General features: G+C 37.8%; 1 protein-coding gene across 6 annotated transcripts in view; it reads left to right on the top strand.

Moving 5' to 3' along the window:
* The window catches only part of PLEKHA1 (pleckstrin homology domain containing A1), a 39,316-nt gene extending 21,374 nt beyond the window's left edge, over positions 1 to 17,942 (top strand). For 2 of the 6 annotated variants that reach the window (XM_083741465.1, XM_083741464.1), the window contains exons 7-13: positions 944 to 1,084; positions 3,003 to 3,071; positions 6,781 to 6,845; positions 8,050 to 8,113; positions 9,813 to 9,902; positions 11,029 to 11,069; positions 13,443 to 17,942. In XM_083741465.1, coding sequence (XP_083597591.1) covers positions 944 to 1,084; positions 3,003 to 3,071; positions 6,781 to 6,845; positions 8,050 to 8,113; positions 9,813 to 9,902; positions 11,029 to 11,069; positions 13,443 to 13,659 — 687 coding nt within the window. In that variant the 3' untranslated portion in view covers positions 13,660 to 17,942. Of the gene's footprint in view, positions 1 to 943; positions 1,085 to 3,002; positions 3,072 to 6,780; positions 6,846 to 8,049; positions 8,114 to 9,812; positions 9,903 to 10,994; positions 11,100 to 13,442 lie in introns of all 6 variants that reach the window. The other 4 variants (XM_083741462.1, XM_083741461.1, XM_083741463.1 and 1 more) reach the window with 3 other exon arrangements.
* The last annotated feature ends 2,415 nt before the right edge of the window (positions 17,943 to 20,357 follow it).

Below are 20,357 nucleotides of genomic sequence, written 5' to 3'. Positions count from 1 at the left end.
TCAAGATCCAAGGTATGACTGTATATGTATTCAGGGTGTATATGGGACTACTTAATCTAGAATCAAAATCTTATTTTCAATTTTATTTTGCTTAAAACTATGTTTAAATGTATGTATGTGCATGTATGTACATGTATGTGTGTGTGATAATGTATACATTGTATTTATATATAATAACACACCTATATGAAAATGCTTTTTGAGGTGGAGGGAAACCTGTTTTTACAAACTCCTTGTTGCAAAATGAGTTGCTACTATTTGCAGTTGTTGGGTACTTAGTTCTAAACTAGGATTGAGTCCGGTTTTGTGGATGGTAGATTTGCAAGATGCTTGTGCCTGGTAGTGAATCAACACTAGCAGTAATAAAACCTGGTAACCAAGTGATTCTAGACATTATACTTGTTAATGCTAATACTGAGATAGAATATAACATGAGAAGCGGTTCTAAGAGGGACAGCTTCATTATGCATATAATTGCAGATCCTTACATGTTGCCTCCAGTAAAGGGAGAAAGCTGATAGAATCAGGAATGTTCCTTGCACAGCATAATCAAAATGAAACTTTGATTTAGTAAACTTTGTACTGGCCTGGCTCTTGAAAAATATAGGAAACACCCCCTAAAAAACCACCTTTGTTTTTACAGATAGTTGGAAATAGTTGACAGATTTGGGAGGTGGAGCTATTACCAAATTTGTAGAACAAGCTTACTGGTTTATATATATTATTTATCCTGAAAGTGTGATGAGCTACATGCCATTTCTTTGTACATAAAAGAAACCTGAGGTGAAGTAGAGACACAAGTGTATAAAAGCCCTGATAGATTGAAAATATGTATTTAGTGGTGCACCAATTTTATAATCTGGAATGATGTTAGGGGAAAGTAGTGGAGGGGTTGATGATGATTTTTAGACCTTACCATTAAGTAGTTTTGTTTTATTTCTAGAAAGAAGAGGTAAATGAATGTGGTGAAGGTGATAAAAACTACTTGAAACGGTCCCAAAGCCACCTTCCTTATTTTTCTGCTAAGCACCCCCCAGATAATGCTGTGATTAAAGCTGGCTACTGTGTTAAACAAGGAGCAGTGGTAAGTGACTAAGATGCATTTCTGATGTTAATGACTCATTGTTCTATATGATGCTAAAGCAAGAGAGGTTTTTTTGCCAATGGAATGAATCTGGTTAAAATTCTTTGGGAAAGAGGAGAAACTCCAGGGCTCTTTGGTAACTTCCAGACCCTGACATTTAGGAGCATCCCAGGTGGGGAGCCTCTGGCCTGTGGGCCATATTTGGACCCACGTGGGTTCTGGCTTGGCTCTTAAAGCCATTTCCCTCAAACCATGGCCTTCTGTCCTACTCCTGATGTCACATGTGATGTCAGGTGAGGAGCAGGTGGAGATGGTGGCTGCCAGTGTGCAAGTGAGAGCCTTAAAGTGTGCTCACAATTGTGTAATAACAAAGAAGGCTCTCTATCACCACCAGCCAGTTGAGAGGGAGGGCAAGACAGCAGGGATTGGCTGCGTACAGCTAATCTTAGTAGGAAGAAAACCTTGAAGTTGGCATCGAGCAGGGCTCTTTGGAAGCCGCTTTCTCCTTGCAAAGAACCCTGCTCAGCACTTTGATGCACCAACGACCAGCTGTTAAGTACAGTGGTACCTCAGAACTCGAACATAATCCATTCCGGAAGACCGTTCAACTTCCAAAATATTTGAGTTCCAAGGCATGGCTTCCGATTGGCTGACAGCTAGGTTTCTGCACAGGGGAACCACTTCGGAAGTTCATGTTCCAAGGAGCATTCGAAAACAGGAGCACTTCTGGGTTTTCGGCATTCTAGAGACAGAGCATTTGAGAACAGAGCTGTTTGAGGTATCACTGTACTTCAAAGCACCCCTCAGGGCTCTTTTCATACCCTTTGTGGCAGTCCCAGTTATTGTGTGGACATCAGAGTGCATCATCGCCAGATGCCATGTGATGTAACAGATAGCTGATCCACTCACTTGTCAGATTTTGCCTGCAAGCAGTCAGGGAGATAGGGATCTGGTCCACTGGCCAGATTCAATTCCCCACCACTGCAGTAGCATGTGATTTAGAAATGATTTTTAAAGAGAAGTTAAGTTAACTGAATGATTTTGTTTGCACTTTAAGAAAAATGTTTTTGTTTACAGGCTCAGAATCCCATTAGAGGGAAACTGTTTTATGTAATTAATTATTAAATAATGCCTGGCTGCATTTGCTCAGACACAAGATCAGAAGAATGTTAATAAAAGTATGGCCCCACTCTATATACTTAAAATTTCCTCTGTATTTTAAGCCTTTAGTATTCATCAGATTCACCATGTTAGACCATCATCCACTACCAATACAGCACTATAGCAACACTGAGGCAAAAAAAAAAAAAAAAAAAAAGCAGGGACCAGTTTGCATCATGCATGTTCTGGTGTTTATGAGATGGAGCAGCCATAGTATGGAAACAGTATCAAGCTGCCTCAACAATACAATTAGAAGCAGCCTTGACTTTGACTATTGTTTGGAATTGTCCCATTGGTAAAAGATTGCTGGAAGTAACATCAGCTGGAGTAGATGGGCAGCTGCAGTTTGGCTCTGTCATCTTGCTTGGAGTAACCAGAAAGAGAAATCAAAACCTTTCCCAACTTAGAGGGCAACCTGTGATTTGCTGGCTCATGTTAAAAAAGTTGATTATTTGATAGCTATCAATTGCTTCATTTGTAACTGCCTCTTTTGGGGAAAAGGAGAATTGAAAATACTTTCAGTCACATCTGGACATGGTGGAAAGACTCACTTTCAGTTGCCTCAAGTTCTAGTTGTATTTTCCTCCCCTATTCAGAACCATTCTCAGCAAATGAAAACAGAGACAACTCTTCCCCAAATGTTACAAGCTATGCTAAAAAATATGGCCTGGATATTAAGACTCCCCTGAATAAACTGTTTGATGATCCCTAGACTGGAATTATGTTTATTTTATTTTTTACTTTTTATTTTACATAGATGAAGAACTGGAAAAGAAGGTATTTCCAGCTGGATGAAAACACGATAGGATACTTTAAATCTGAACTGGTAGGTGTCCAATTGTGTGTGTCAGATTAACTTTTGAAAACATGTTTTGTACAAACATGATAATGCATAATTGTTGTGCTTCAATTTTCTGATGGGAAACTAGTTTTATTGGAAATGTGACTTGGACATAATTCCTCTTATATATATTTTTGTAAGTTGATAGAACCTGTATGGAAATTGTATGTAGTTGGATCATGCTATAATGCTGAGTGCTGAAAATCTGAGAGTGGAATTAATTAGTCCATTCCTTTCCCATCCTTTGACCATTATTGGCCCTTATCCTCTGAATTATTTGTGCATCTCATATATAATAGCTGTACATCTCTAAGGAAAGCAATAACCTCTTTCCATTTTCTCTTGTTGCTATGCATACTTTCTCCATTCCAAGTTAAGAATTAAAGTTTTGATTTAAGATGCATCCTTCTTATACATGTAGGCTGGTATGCTTGTAACAGCAGTTTCCCAATGATGCATTATCAGCTTTAAAAAAATGTTGATGGAAGTTTAAAAAGCTGCTTGAAGCATCACATTGGGCAGCACTTGAATCTGGCATTAGAAAGACACCTCTCCATCCCTTCTCAGGACTGGCTCCTGGTTCCAGGATCAATAACCATCTTCCAGTGTTGCCTTCCAGAAAAGCAATTCTATCAGCTTAAGAGCTTTCTGTCTTTTGCAGTTATCAGTTGATTAACCCAAAGCTAACTTCTAAATTCAGTAATCTTATTTCATCATGGATCATTGGCTTTTACCACAAGTCAATTTCTCGAGAGTGGGGAAACAAGCACCACTGGTTATCTGCTGTGCTGAAGGTGAATTCACTTCCATATCTATAGGCTACTGATGGTAGAAACTATGTGGCTAGCCAATCAGTTGTCTAAAGAAGTTCATAATTTTCAAGTTGAACAATATTTTTGATAACTATTAAGAAGATATTGTGGGTGCTTCACAGCTTTAGTTTTATGATGAAAGCTATCTTCCATTAAATTAGTAATTGTTAAGTGAAATACAAACTATGTTGCGTTTATTTCTTAAGAGCATGGGAGGAAAGAAAATTGAGTTGCTTAGCTCAAGTAAGATTCCATCTACAGCAATGCATGCTCTTGAACAGAATGAAATGTGATACAAAAATGTTTGGTCTTAATTCTTGCTGTATATGTCACTTTAATTAATCTGACCCTTAAAATTCCTAGCAGTCATTAATATTTGATAGCGTAGAGAAACTTCTTTGGTGTTGTATGTGGAGAAGGTGTGAAATGTTACTTTACTGTATTAACTTTATATGAGGCTTTTCCTCCAAATAAGTATGCTTTTTGCTTTCCTTTCAATAACCACATGATGGCGCATGAAAAAAGGCAGATGAAAGATGTCAAATTGTATGGTTTCAGAAAAAGAAAGCAATGTAATTCATCATATTACTCAAACTACAAGCAAGCAAGCAATGTAAACCTTTGAACATTTTACCTATTCATTTACTGAACTCCTTCTGTAATTTTAGAAGTTTCCCCTAAATTGTATTCACATATAGTGTACTACTGATGATGTTAAGCTGCTCAGTGGTACCAGAAACTTCATAATCTTTACAACTGATTCAGAAGTCATTACTAATTATTTTTAAATTAAACTTGAACATGTCAACTTACTGATGTTGCTGTACTGTGCTGTCCACTATAAATAACCTAATCAGCATGCATTTAAAATGTATAAATGTAAAGATTGTTTGCTAGCAATCTCCCTGACCTTTGTTATCAACGTGGTTATAAAGTTGCATCAACTTGAAATTGATATAGTCCCTAGGATACCATACTTAATACTTCACATACTGAAAAGAAAGCGGGTTACTTACTGCATGATAAAATATCTGTGGACAAAACTTATATCAAATGCTGGGCTCTGCTATCGAATTTCTTGTGTGAACAAACAGAACTGTGTTCTTTCCCATATATTTTTTCCCCTTCTTGCTTTGGTTAATGTTTGTTTGTAGTCATGTTAAAAAAGAAATTAAATCACCATAAAGGGTTGATTTTATATCATTAATTTAAATAGATTTTCCGCTTAATTCAGGGTACTCAACATGGTGCCCTCCAGATATTTATTTAGAAATAAATAAATAAATAAATAATCCAAACAGAATGCATAAAACAATATAAAGCAATTATCAGTAATATACAGATAAAACCAGCAAAACTTCAAAAGCAAATACTGAATTTTATATCTAGATAGACTTGGGTTTTTAAAAAATGTTTTGAGCTGGTGACTAAAATAATGAAGTTGCCTGCTTAAGGAGGGAGTTCTAAAGTTGAGGTCCTGCCACAATGAGAGAGACAGAGACTCCTAACAGATGCAGAACTTGTATGGCACTTGTAAAAGCGGAAACTCTGCAGATTAAAGCGTTTGAGTAGGCACGTTTTTCTACTAAACTGCTTCCAAGCTGTTTAGGGCTTTATGTACTAACAGCTAAAACTTGAATTTGTCAGGATTCAAGCTCATATTATTTTCTCTCGTCTGGCCCACCATGACATTCAGGCCGTGGCTTGTGTGACTTCTCCTGACTCAGATGTTTTGGAGAAATATAGCTGAAAAACGACTACACAACAAAGTCAATATACTGATGGCACTGTACTTTAAATCTCCTAACATTTTGAAGTCTGACAAAGCGCCATGTCGCCTAACCAGGTTGTGGTGTTTGGTGATAGATCCTGCCCTACAGGGGAGATGGGAAGATAAGGATCTGGTCTGCTGCTTGAAACCACTTCCCCATCTCTGACCTCCATAACCATTACCATTCAAGAATGTCTGCAGTTATCTCTCCACTACCTCCCCCACCAAAGGTGGTTTTTTGTGATGCGTCAAACAAACAGCTCCAGGACAGTCTTTAGTTTAGGAGTGGCCAATATCACTGTCTCTTTCAGAGACTTGTAGACAGTAACTCCACTCATCCACAGCCACCGTGACCAGTGGTCAGGTTGATGGGAGTTGAAGTTCAGTAATATCTGGAGAGCACCACACTGCCTATGCAGCTCAAATTAATTTATTTTCACAACAGATGCAACTTGGCCAACTTCATAATGATTAGTTCTAAGGATATTTTGTTTATTCTTCAAAGCTTTGTATTGTTTCCTTATTTATTACACCATCATGCCTCCCAAAGGAGCCAGAGCAGGAAGCAATGCAATTGAAACAACTAATTGATTGCTATTACAGTTAAAGAGACCTAGTTAAAACTACATTCACTGAATATAGTCACTGGCAACGTGTCACTGAATTAAACTCAATTATGCTTGATATAAGGTGTCGGGGTTGAGGGGAGTAAGCAAGGTATCAATAGCATGAACTATAGCATATCTTGGATTATTGGGTTACATTAGTTCTTGCTCACATTGTCAATTGAGAAATTTTTAAAGGTGAATCATTTTGCTGGATGTTGCTGTGTAATGCTAAATATAAATGTAATGCATTTATATTAAGTGATTAGATTCATTTTGGGCCACATCTTTCTATCTGAAATCAACATGGAAATAAACTATCTGGATCACTGAGTTCCTTAACTGGTCAGCAATTTGAAATCAATTTGCTAATCATTTGATTTTGTAAATAAATCATCTATTTGACTTCCGGGATATAAAATTTGCATTTTGGCATCTCCTTTGGGATGTCTAAGTCCTTGTTTCTTATGTGCTAAAATTTTTTGATGTACTATCTGTTTTTTCAGGATAAGGAGCCCCTTCGGATTATACCACTGAAAGAGGTTCATAAGGTCCAGGAATGTAAACAAAGGTGAAAATCTGAAGGTTAAACTAAAAAGTTGATGATCTCCTTCAGTTAGAAAAAGAAAGCCTGCCTGCACATCATTTTCTATTATGTCTTAATAAACTCCTCCACTTTCCATTATACTAAAGTCACCCTCGGTGGCAGGCTTTTAGACAGATGTAGTGAGATCTTAAATAGCTGTATTAAACTGAGTTGCTAGTGTATCATGATGGAAGATGTGGGTCTCTGAATAGGGGGTGCAATATCCCAATATGTTAAAAAGTTGTTGGTGAGAAAGTTGGTTTTATATTTTTAGATATTATTTTATTTTAACTGTATTCTTTTACCACTTCATTGTTGGCCGCACTGAACTCCTGTGGGATGAGGGGCAGAATAGAAATTTAATAAAAAGTAATATAACAGGAAATACTCCTTTACTTGAGGATTCTAGTCCTTTGCAAATGAAGAAACAAAATACCGGTTTAAAGACTGGTGGTTTTGTTTTTATATCTGTGCTAATCACAAATACAAAAGATGGAACTGTGGTTGCTGTGTGTGATGCTATAAAGTGGTTTCCATTATGGTATTGTAAGAAAAAAGTTTTGGGAGTGCCTTCTAAATAATGTTGTCTTTTTGTCATGCTAAATTTGTGAAAGCTTGGGGTCCTGGCTCAAGTGTGGCCCCTTTTGTGCCTGGGAGGGGGAAGGCAGCAGAAGAATCTGATAGCATGCATCACTTTACTGGTGTATCATTTTGCTGTTGATGTTTGTCCTTCCCTGGGCAACTGGCTATACTGAGAAGCTGCCACTGGTGCGAGGTTTCATGTCTTCTAGTGCAGTTACACATTAGAGATCTGTGCCTGACCTGGACACCAGCCAGTCAGGTAATGATTTCTCCACTTGAAGAATGCAGCCTTTTTCTCTTTTGTGTAAAATTGGGGTGGGAGGAGAGGGGAAAATCTAGTGTCTTCAGTATGGTGTAACTACTTTGAGCTGCTAGAGCAAGAAAGTTGAGTGTTTAGGCACAGAATCTTGGTAACATCTTACTAATAATTATAATGTGTGCATGTGCACGCATGCATACATACACCCCCTAACAAATGGTGATATAATTTAAATTATTTTCAAAGGTAGCCCCCTTATTTATGTGTGTTCTGTTGCTTGGAAATACAAATGTACATGTCAGACGAAGGTAAAAATGTTTAAAGACCACAAACATATTTTTTCCCCAGTGATATAATGATGAGAGACAATCTATTTGAAATTGTAACAACTTCTCGAACGTTTTATGTACAGGTAAGTCTATGGAAAACCACTTTTCTGTAAGAAAATGAATTTATTGCATTTAGAAAGGTCAAACACATAATCCTTTGATTAATGCCTGACAGCATACATACAGCCTTGCAGTTAAATAGTGCATAATTGTTTAGAATGGAATATACCAACACACATGCCTGTCATGTAAACAATGCTAATGACCAACGGTACCTGTCCACTAGCAGAACTAACATTATTGAAGGAGTGGATTCCTCCTCCTCCATGAAGCCTTCCCGTGGGCCCAAAATCTGCTCTGAAGGGTTGGAGGGTTATTTGCATCAGATTAGTGGGGGTATGGAGGGCTACAGGGAGAAGAGAGGGAGAGAAAGTCTTGTTGAATGAACAGAAGTCTGCTGGCATGAGATTGAAACTTGGCCAGAGAACGGAAGGCAATTCTCCAGCCAGTCCTTCTACCCAAATTATTATAGCCACCTAAATGATCCAACCAAATACTTTCTTCACTTGTTTTTAAAGTCATCTTCTAGGGAATCTTTCCCAATGCTCTACTGCCATTAGGCTGCCATCTTGTGAACACTAGTTTTGGGGGGGATTTGAGTAAACATGCATAGGATCACACCATTAAAAAGGTTAATACTCTGAGGGATTGAGAAGGCAGCAATTCATTGTGAGAACGGATAAAGTCTAACTCAGATGCCAAGCCAATACTTTTGGTTCCAGTATTTATTTCTCCTCGACTCCTCTTTTCTTCAATTATATCGCTCTTCTTCTAGTTGTTTCTTAGGTCCTTTTTCAGCTTTGTCCCACTTTCCTAGCCATCCTGTCTCTTGACTGATCCCTTGTAATCACCTCTCCCAGAGCACATAGTACCTCTTGATCTTAAACACTGTGAAGTTCATTTATTGCTTGTGTTCATTGTTTCTCCACCTTTTCCTCCAAGCTTCATTCTCACCTTTACTTCTAGATTCCTTTATGTCATTCCATGTCTAATCTACATAATTTTTTGTTCTCTTTACGCTGGGCTCTCTGATCCTTAGATTTGTTATAGCTTGATAGCTCCCTGCCCCAGATTTTAATTCCAGGCTCACTGACAAGTATCACTTCCCTCACAGAAAATGGGTCTGAAATGCTAGGTAGGGGTGGAGCAGCTGCAGGTCACCACACCAGCTGTGGTGAGCTGTGAGCATTTCAAGTTACACCACCAGACCTGCCAATCAGAGATATTTCCTGATCTATTCCTTGGAAGAGCCTGATTTCCCTTTAGAAAATTTACTTTCGTGTTGCTGGATCTCCAAAGTGATGTGACACCACTCTCTATGTATATTTGGCCTAAATTTCTAACTGTAGTGCATCTCTTATTTATTGCAATATTGTTTTCCGTGCATGGTTCACATGTTAGTTACTTTTCCCCCTAGAAGCAATCACAAGTTCCTTGTTCATTTTTTATGTAGCAGGTACTAAATTTAGAAGTCACTACAGTACTTCAGTAATTGTTAAGCTTGAGATTAGTGAGTAGTTACATCAGTAATATGAAATAAATTTCTTACCATGCATAAGTATTTAGATATCAGCCTAAGCTTATTAAATATTTTTTAAATTGCAATTTTCTTTATTGAGAAACATAGAAAACACTTGTCATATTCTTAGATTACAAGGTTTATGAAGCATATCTGTTTATTGTCACTCACATGATAAGAGTTTTTCTTTCTTTTTTCATCAGGCAGATAGCCCAGAAGACATGCACAGCTGGATTAAAGCAATTTCTGGTGCAATAGTAGCACAGCGCGGACCTGGAAGATCAGCAGCTTCTGTATGTTTTTACAAAGCTTTACTGTTTCAGCAGTGATGAATCTTGTACATTCAATCTCTTTCATTTTCTTGTGGTCTTCTACCCCCTCCTAAGTCTGGAGTAATATCTTTGCATGCATTACAGGTTGCATAGAATCCTGCCTTTTTAATTAAGTGCTAATCTTAGCAGTATCCATATGTGTTGTGGGTCCGCACAGTATTATTTTAATGTTCCAACAGTTCAACTGGTGGGTTTGAAAATTATTGTAGTTCTTTATTAATCTGAACTCTGTCAAATTACTTGACAATCTTTACTGAATCTTGTACCTGAGATGCCAATAAACCCTTGATTTAAAATTACTTTGGTGTACAACCCTTTTGAAAGCTTTTGGACTCTCCAGTCTCTTAGCAGGGAGTAATCTAAACTTAATGTAGATTTTCATGGAATGTTTTGATAATTATTGGCCTCATTATTGGTGACTAGCTTGGTTCACAATTCTAACATTACCAAACTGAATCTTAACTATAGTGACAAACTGTAGGACTCTGTAGATAGTGGTGATGTACCTTCCAGCAGATATCAAGTTTAGAGGTACTAAGTATTCGATTCGTAGAGTTGGAAGGGACCACGAGGGCTATCTAGTTCATTCCCCTGCAATACAGGAATCTTTTGTATTCCATGTTTTAATTTATAATGTTCTTGAAATCCATATTCTAGCCATGCTTTGCAGTTCAAGTTTTGCAAGATATGGCTTTTATTTCCCAATAATACATCAAAAGTTAGCATTCACACCTCTTTGTAAAATGGAATGACTTCATATGTTAAAAACAATTGATCACTTGTTTCAAGCTTCATTCTTTGGCAAGGAGAAGTATTATTGTAATTGCAGTGGGTTTTCACTGCATAGTAGAGACTCTGTTTGGGAATCAATGTGTTCTGGGTGAGGGAAGCTGCCAAAAGATTTTTCTATATTTGTGTGTCTCTGTATGTGCAATCTTTGTGGTGGGATAACTCAGCTAGTGACTCTTAGCAGTTCTTTCTTTCTTTCTTTCTTTCTTTCTTTCTTTCTTTCTTTCTTTCTTTCTTTTCTCTCCCTCCTCTCCTCAAGTTTAGGTTACTCTAATCTTAGCTTTGCACTGTGTTCCAGATGCGGCAGGCCAGAAGGCTGTCGAATCCTTGTATACAGAGGTATACATCAAGAACTGGTGAATGCAGCATGTATGTGGGCTCTCATGTAAACTTGCCTTCTTACCAGAGGGCTGAAATTCCAAAATACTTGTTAACACCATGTAAAATGATGAGGTCAATCCCATGGCTTCCTCTATTGATTTATAACCACTGTGAAGTTACTAACTTCTAAAATGCTTCCCATTGGCCATTACGTTTACTATCTCTAAATGCCTTCTAAATAAAATCCATTTTTGAGAATGGCAAAGATTCACACAGTGCTGAAATCTCTGCTCACATGTGCTTGCTTTACTGAGTACAAAAGCTCTAGTAATAAATATACATATTTAGGAACTAAAGCTGACCTAATTTGCATGAGAGTTCATATTTCCATTTTATCATTTTTGAAAGATAGCTAAGTAAAAGCCACCTTGACCCTCATAGCCAAATATGTGTGTACATTAAGGAAAAAACCCTGCACTGATTTGCATGGCTTATATGATAGATATGCATGGGGTCATTAGTCAAGATGTAGGGGCTGTTACAGCTTGCAACCTGTATGTTAATCAAAATAGTGCAATAAATAAAATCTTTTACTTTTTAATCATTAGGCATAACTACATGTGAGTCTTATATCATAGGTGTGAGTTGTATGGATTGTAGTTTTTAAGCTGTTATCCCAGTGCTGGTCCCACTTGGATTCAGATTTTTTTTTTTTAAAAAAAGAAATGTTTATGTAGTATTCACTTTAGAAAAGAAGCTTAATTGTAGGTTCTGCTTTTGTATTGGAATTTACCACTCCAAGTTGAAGCTTGTATGTTTCATATTCCATGTCACAGAGTGTTCCATATTCTGTGTCAAAATGATTCCTGTGAATAGTTCGTTACTGGGGTATTTATCATTTCCCCCACTACTCCAAGTATACTGTTTATCATTGTAGAATATTGAATATTCTGATTGTAACAGACAGTAGAAATAGCTATATTTTAGTGTTGCCCCCACCATCCTAAATTATAGATCCATGAACTGTTACTCATGTCTTGAATAATACAGTAAGGAATGCAAAAAATGAAATTGTACCTCACATACACTTGATAAAGGGATTCTGGAATTATTTATTGAATCAGTCCATGCTCACTGGTAGCTTCAACACCAGATTGTTTTATTGAGATAATAGTCTGAAAGAGCTGTTCCAGAATACTGCAAAAAATAATAATAATAGGGCAACCTTTCTGGAACAAGAGAATTGAATGGGAGAACAGTGTAGTCTTGTGACCTGTCTCCTTTTGTCAGAAAGCCATACTATATGATGGAATGCTGGCCACTTGATTGGCATGCTGCAGGTTCAGTTAAAGCTTTCACTAGCCATCTGAAAGTCCTACTACGTCATTTGGTTTTTTAAAATATACACTAAAAAATATCCTTTGATATCATGAGCAGTCTAGTAAATTTGTCTTGAAAATACTCCATTTAACTGTATAAATGCTACTAATGTTTTTTGGCAGATACCTTTAAGGAGGGGTTGCTAACTTGTAGCCCTCCAGATGTCGTTTAACTCTCATAAGCTTCAGTCAGCATGTCCAGTAGTCGGGGATGGTGGGAATTGTATTCTAGCAACAACTGGAGGGCCAAAGGTTAGCAGCCCCTGTCTTAAAGTATAATGTTGAAACATGGAGTTTAGTAGTGACACAGTAGTGAGACAGCACTTACTTTTCTAGAGGAGAACATGTTAGTATTTTATCTTCAGTATGGCTGACTATGGCAATAAAATACATTTAAAATGTAGAAATGACACAAATCATATTTGTTATAAATTTGGGAGGAATATTGTCCAGTGGAATTAGTTTATTCCTTAATAGTTTGTAGTTCTATAGAACAAAAAGGTGAAAGAATAAGAAATAGGTGTCTAGTCAACAAAAGTGTAAGTGTTCATTAACTCAGGAAGTGACCTTCAGTGAGGGATTCCATTATGCTTCTTTTTTGAATGTGAATACATTTTGCATGCACTTTTGAATAGTTTATTCGAGTTTATTGGAGGACTTCAGGAAGCATTTGTTCACATGTTCTTAAATTATGAAAGTATGCCTTCAAGAATTTTATTTGCATTATATTAAATAAACAAGTGCAATTCCAAGCTAGTTTGTGCTGGTAAACTTAAAATGATGCCATCCTAGACTTTAGGGACCTGACTTGGCCGTTTCAGCTTGCTATCACTGCTGTAAGCTCAGTCTTAACATTTTGCTGCCTTGGAAAACCACCTGCTTTCTGCTCTTAAGCTTTGCTTTGTTTTCCCCCTTTTTATTTATTTTTTTTTTTTAGAGGTATAAGTTTGAAATGCATTACTAGCATGCAATTAATGACCCACTCAATCTGACAAACATTCCTCCTTTACAGGAACATTCCAACTGTTCTTCAGAATCCACCTGTCCTGCAAAAACAGCAGCAGCCACCTCACATTCCACAACCACTCACAACCCCTCTTTGGTCCAAACCCTTAACACCAAGCCCCTTGTCTTGGAGAAGCGAAGACTTCACGAATCTTTTACCAAGACCAAGCCAGGGAGCTTCAAGATCCAGGCTGTCCCTTCAAGAGACCCAGCTTCCAAAGTGACTCTACAGGGCCTAATGGAACCTCAAAATAAAAATGGCACTCAGGAACAGGATCCTGGCCCAGTGGATCTGGATGATGCAAGCCTTCCAGTCAGTGATGTGTAATAATGGGAAGAGTTTGGAGAGTGATGCATTAGCTTTTGGTCCTTGAATTTCCTTGCTCAGACTTTTAGCCAAAGATGACTATGGGATGAAAGAACAAAGAATGGAATGTTGCTTATATGTGTGTGCTTACATTCAAATTTGTGTATGTTTAAATTGTCATATGCTGCCTTGTACTGATTATCAGAGCGGACCTTTTGCTTCTACCGCAGTCTGATGATAAATCTTTTTAAAGTGAGGGGCCAAAACAAATGATTAAATATTACTGTTGTCAATAAGCAAGATACCAGCTGCTTTTCATCACCCATATGGCAAAACTGAGTAGTATCTTTGTGCTTTAATAAAAGAAATGTCAAGATGTGACTTACTTATACTCTAATTCAGGCTATTGACAAGCAAGTTGGCTTACTTTCTTAAAACACTGGCACAGCCTTTCAGATATTTTAATATATGTATGCAGAGTTGTTTCTTATAGGATCAACACTGTAGAAACTTACAGAAATACGCAGAGCTTGATATAATGTACTTTTCCTATGCACAGAGTCTTCATGTAAAAAACAACACTATAATTCTGCAGTGTCTGAAATGAAGTGTATTTTCCCTACCATGATGATACAGATTTGGCAGCTGCTGCATGATCTGCATTCTTATGGCACACATACCATCTGCACTGTATTTTAGACATTGCATACAAGTGTGTTAACTTACATGAAATGAGTGTCTCTATGTGTGAGAAAAGCATTCCTAAAGGTGAGGGGCACAGAGCACTTACACCGATAAAAGTGTGCTGACTTTATTGGAACAACTTCTTTGTAACTGCTCTGTGAATCACTGCCCTTCTATAGAATTCAATCCCCTTAGAATTCCTGGTATTTGGTGCTGTGAAACTAATTAAAGAGTAATACAGCTATTTTGAATATTAAGCCTATTTTTATGCACTCCTAAAGGTAAATTGTAATTTTTGCACATTTGGATATTAATGGACCACCAATAAATAAGGGTGTCGTGGTGTTTTTTAAGTAGGGAGAAGGGAAACTGGACTACTAAATCTTTTACAGGTTTAACTAAAAGTATTTTATATTAAGCTTCGCAGAAATTAAAAGTTTAAAACTATTGTCTTAAGATTTCCCCTCTCCTGTATGCTCCTTTACCCCAAGTGTGGTATTAAATGGTTCCCATTTTATATTTGGGTTAGTAAAGTCTAAACAAACTTGTTTCATGCTGTTAACTGGTACTGAGTTATTCAATCATGCAATTGTGGCCTGTAACTTTTGGTGCACTAAAATTTATTAAAAGTGCCTGTGGGTTCTTCTTTCATGATGTGTTAAATGTTTGGGGGTTAATTGGATGCTGATTTTTGCTTTTGTGGTTTTGAACCTTATTTTGTGTAGTGTAGTTCACAACATGTATAAAAAAATGATACGCTAGCATTGCCAGCATACTGGTATCTATTAGCTGTGCATTGTTTTTTAAACTTTTCAGGGTTTCAGTGATGAAAATAATGGGTTTAAGACACTGATGTTGGATATTTTGATCAGAATGAGCATGCACTATTTTGTAGTTAGGTTGTGAAATTATTTGCTTTAATCAACAAAAGCCCCAAAGTTTCACATGATGCTGCTTAATGCAATTCAGTTTCCAGTTTGTAGTACTCTAGTTTTTTTAAACCTTGTGTGTGAAAGAGAGAGATGCTTGACAAAGCATGAAAAAAAGGGAAAAAGGTATTTCAGACATTTAAGTGAAAATGTCCACTACTTCAGTGAACATACAGTTGAGTTATGCCCCAGCGGTGCAGATAAGCAACCTGTTTGAAATTAAGGGTTCTGGAGTGAAGTTGTGTGGGATTCTACTTCAGCCAACAGGCATGTTGCCTGCCCTCCTTCTTCCTTGCCATTTAGTAAGATGTGACAGAAGTGGATTATGCCCTGTGTGCCACCCCAATTCATTGTGGACTCTGGATGTTTCCACGTACTCAAACAGGGTTTAATTTGCTGCTGACTTTCAGTTGCCCCAACCCGCAAGCCTCGTTGGAAGAAGATAGCTGCTCATGGCCCAGTAGAGTTTATTTAGCTTCGCAGGCAATAGCACCAGATGACCTTTTTCAAATACTAACTAGACCAGGGGTTCCCAACCTGCGGCCCATGGGCAGGAAGCGGCCCACAGAGGCCATTTAACCAGCCCACAAGCTGCCCATGAACCGACTTGCCAGCTCGAGTTCCCACGCGCTGTGCTAAACTGGCGCAGCGTGGGGACTCTCTTCTGCTGCTCTGGAAATTGCTTCTGCGCATGCCCAGACGCCAAAAATCACTTCTGCGCAGGTGTGATTTTGGGCATCTGCAGAAGTGATTTCCGGCATCACGCTGCGCTAGCCCAGCCCATGGAGGATCTCCACGGGAGTGATCTGGCCCATGCCCAGTAAGCCTTGGTGACCCCTGAACTAGACTGTATAGACTGTCACAACAACCTGTTTAAAAGTATACCCCCCAAAAAGCCCTAGTCAGTGCTCTCAAAACGTGGCAGTGACAAAATTCCCTAAAGCCAGCAGACTGTGGGTCATGTAGTCTTTTCCATTTTAATTCATTTCTTGTTCCAGAGAAATTTTCTTTCAGTTCCAAGGTGACCTGCAATTATTGGCTTTCTTTGTGCCATACATAAAGAAAATGCAAGTGGAGAGTAACACTTGCAGCCCTACTACATAAGTACGTATTCACATGGAAGCCCTACTTTCAGCTTGCCCAAGGCTCTTAATGTCGTGGTCTGTACTAGTTTGCACCTTGAGACTTTAAACTTCTGCAACTTGCTCATTCCATCCTGTCATCTGGTCTTCGGCATATAAGCTTTCTGCCTGCAGCTAAGTGGCCTCCAGCTTTAAATTAATTTGCCTTAGAGATACCTTCCCTCACAAAACTTGATTTAAGCCTATATGTCTATGCAGTTCTTTGTGTGATCCCCACCCCACCCCACTGGAATTTACATGGCGGGGAGCACATTCTGCACTACATACAGTATCGCATAGCAAGAGGTACAAGCAGTTACACCATTGGTGCAGACAATCTTGCATTTTTCTGATTCCATTGTGTCTTCTCATTTTTTGTTCCTTATATTTTTGTGTGAATTTGTATCATTGCACACATCCACCTAGAAGTGCAACTAATTTTGCCTGTCAGAATCTAGTTACTTTGTGATCATGGTAAATCCACTAGTTTAGGCTTCCTTTCAAGGTTACACTCCCCTTTCCACTTTTTCAGCACACTGATTTTATTTATTGAAAGGTACATAGGTGAAATTGCAACATGTTAATAAAAACCCCCAAACTTTCAGTTTTGAGGGGAAATCGCCTGTGTACGAAAGCTTGTAAACATTATTTGGATTTGTTGAGACTAAAAATTGAAAAGAGAAAAGATTTGTTAGTACTGACAAATGCCTACAGCTATAGTAGTAGCAATGCCAAACTGCGGTGGTCTTGTTTCTAATGAATATAGCAGCACCTTTACATTTATTAACCATAAGCTAAACACAAGCAGTGTTTGTAAATTACATTATTCGCCTTTTCAGTTACATGTGAACTGGTAAGTTGACTGTTAAGATTAGTTTAGTAGCATACATTTTAACTTGTAACAAACTTAGCCAATAGATATTTGAAACCTTATTTTTCACAAATGTGTACATTGTGGGAGAAACTGAATTGGAATGTTTGTATTGGCATACTTTGTTGTAGTTTTAGATTTCCTGGTTCTGGTACAGTTTTCACACTGCATGTTCATTTTATTCTGTTTTGATATTGCCAATTTTAGATACTGAATTTGAAAGGAAGCAGCATTCTTATTGGGATTATTTTAAAATTTAACTGCTTAAGATAGTTCAGTGCAGGAAAATATTGTGGTTGCTAAATTGTTAGGGTTTCTTATTTATCAGTACCTTTTTTATAAAGTGGATGAAAATTGTTAAATTATTTTAGAACCTGTGGTGTTTTCTGTAAATGTCACACTTATTAATAAATTGAGTTCAGTAATGAAATACAACAATCCTATCAGACTACTATATTTAGTGCACTTCAAAAGAAAAAGGTTAATGGTGAGTGAAACTGTTTGCATACTATCTGTTGTTCTTCCCTGTTTAATTCACAGAAAACTAAGTGACAAGTTTTTTAAAAAATAAAGAAAAGCCGACCTGTGAAAACTTTATTCTGTGTAGTATAACAATCCTTTGGTTCCCATCATTTTTAAAAATAGTGGTCTCGCATCTCATACAGATATGGTGTGAAGAGTTATTGCAAAAGGTATTTTTTTGTAATTGTCAGTTGCTTGTAGAATTTAGGGTGGTATCCAACTAAACACTTCCACTAGCACAATGGAATTGTCCCTAGTATGACCCCAAAATCTGTTATGGGCATGCAGGGGTCACACAGGGAGAGGAGTAGGAAACCTCTATTGTGCAGCTAAAACTCCTTGCGATGGCAGAACTGTTTAGTTTGGGTATCATCTCGAGTCCAAATGACCTCACATGCATACCTTTAGTTATATTGGTTTGCTTCAACAGTTGAGCCAGGCATAGGCAAACTCCGCCCTTCGAATGTTTTGGGACTATAACTCCCATGATCCCCAGCTAACAGGACCAGTGGTCAGGGATGATGGGAATTCTAGTTCCAAAACATCTGGAGGGCCAAGTTTGCCTATGCCCGAGTTAAGCTTTACAGCCCAGTAACAGTTTAGGTTGACCTATTTATTTTAGCATAATAGCAATGTTATAAGCAGTTGCTTATGCATCAATTCCCCCTCTGATAGTGAACCTAAGTGAGAAGTACTTGGCTGCTTTGGAAGCGAATGGGGGCTACTCAAAAAATGACAGTGACTGCTCCATACACGGAGGACACCCTAGCCATGTACAAGTTCTTCAGCTGGTGAATGAAGAGTGTTGTTTTAAAACAACAAAACTGCCTAATGGGAATCTCTTGCATTTACAGAACTGGATGGCCATTGAGCCTAGGAAGGTAGGCAGAAGGCTCCTAAAGCAAGAGATGAATATTCTTTTCTGTAGTGGACTGCATTCCTTCAGGATTGATTGCTGAGAGTTGCACAATGGCAGGTAACAGTGCCAAAACCACCAGTGGGTGGGGTCCTCTCTCTCTCTCAAATCAATATTATTTTAATTATATTCTCTTGCTGTGTGTTGACAGCAAACAAGAACAAAGGCATCTTGTTTGTTTCTTAGGGGAAAATGATTACTTTTCCTTCTCAGAAATTTGGGACTCCCTTGAAAACTAGTGGTTACGGCAATACATAGTGTGGCCTCACAGCCAGTGCCATGTATCAAACATAACCTTTTACAGTAAGCCTGCAACTTAATTTAACTTGTGCGTGTTCAGCTTTACATACTTGCCCCCCCTTTTTTTACAAATTAGAAAGGGAGCAGATAGTGGGGCGGGGCAGGGGGTGGGTAGGAAGTCTTTGCCAGCCCAATGTGTGCCTAATGTGTTTTGACTACATGCCACTTTGGCTTTTAAGTGTGAGCCCTGTAGCATAACCCTGTTGATGGCTTACTGTACTGCATAAATGCTTTTCAAAATTGAAGCAAGGCAAATATATATGGATTATTTAATTTCTATACAGCATATATTTAAAATGTCTCAAGCAGTGTACAAAAAATAAAGCAACAATAGACAAAATACTAAAAAGTACAGTTACATATAAAAATGTCACATTAATACAAAGTTGCTAATATATATTAAAGTATCTTGTAATGAAATGTTGACATAACTGAACCCCAACACGTATGGTGCTGAAGAGAATCAACAAAAAACAATTGTGATTTACTGTATGGGATTTTACATTTCAGAACTACTAACAAATTGCTTTATTTAGCCATTTAACAATACCAGTTAAATAAGGTATTGGAAAGACATACAGTTTTAACTTCTGATTTGAACAATACTGTAGGACTCTTAAAAAAAAAAATTAGAGTCCTACAGTATTTCACAGAGACTAAAGCTCAGTTTCACAGAATCTGCGTTGACTATGAATGCCAGACCTAAAATTTGAAACCAGTCGTACCGTTTTGTTAATGCTCACCAGTCCATCTTTCTCCTTAATCATTTTCTTGTGCTTTTTCTGACCCCTTTTCACCTCTACAATATACTTTCTATCGTGAAGCAAATGTGACTGCCCATAGATTTATATAACATTATATCAGCAGTTTTATTATCCATTCCTTTTTAATGATTGCCTTTTTCAGTCATCAAGCTATCCACTACGACCCCAAAGTCAGTTCCCACCTGCTCAGCTCCCATGTATATGTGAAATTAAAGATTTTTTGCACCAATATCCATAAAATTCCATTTACCGTCTTAAACCTTCAGTTTGAAGAGCTCCTTTTGGAAATCTTCGCAATCTTTTGTTTTATCCACAATTTAGTACCATCAGCAAACCTGGCCACCTCATGGCTCACCCCTAATTTATAGGGTTGCCATAAAATTCCTGACACCTGCAAAATTGTTCAGTGCTTTTTTTTTTTTAAAGGAAACCACCAAAATAGTGATTTTAAGCTTATGGAGCTGTTTCCGCTGCTTTTTCCATATCATTGCCATGCACCCGGGTTTTC

This window comes from Podarcis gaigeae (genome assembly GCF_964106915.1).
Source record: "Podarcis gaigeae genome assembly, chromosome: 5".
NCBI classification, from domain to species: Eukaryota; Metazoa; Chordata; class Lepidosauria; order Squamata; family Lacertidae; genus Podarcis; species Podarcis gaigeae.
Note: the sequence above shows the minus strand (reverse complement) of the source record. Positions and strands in the feature narration are given on the sequence as shown.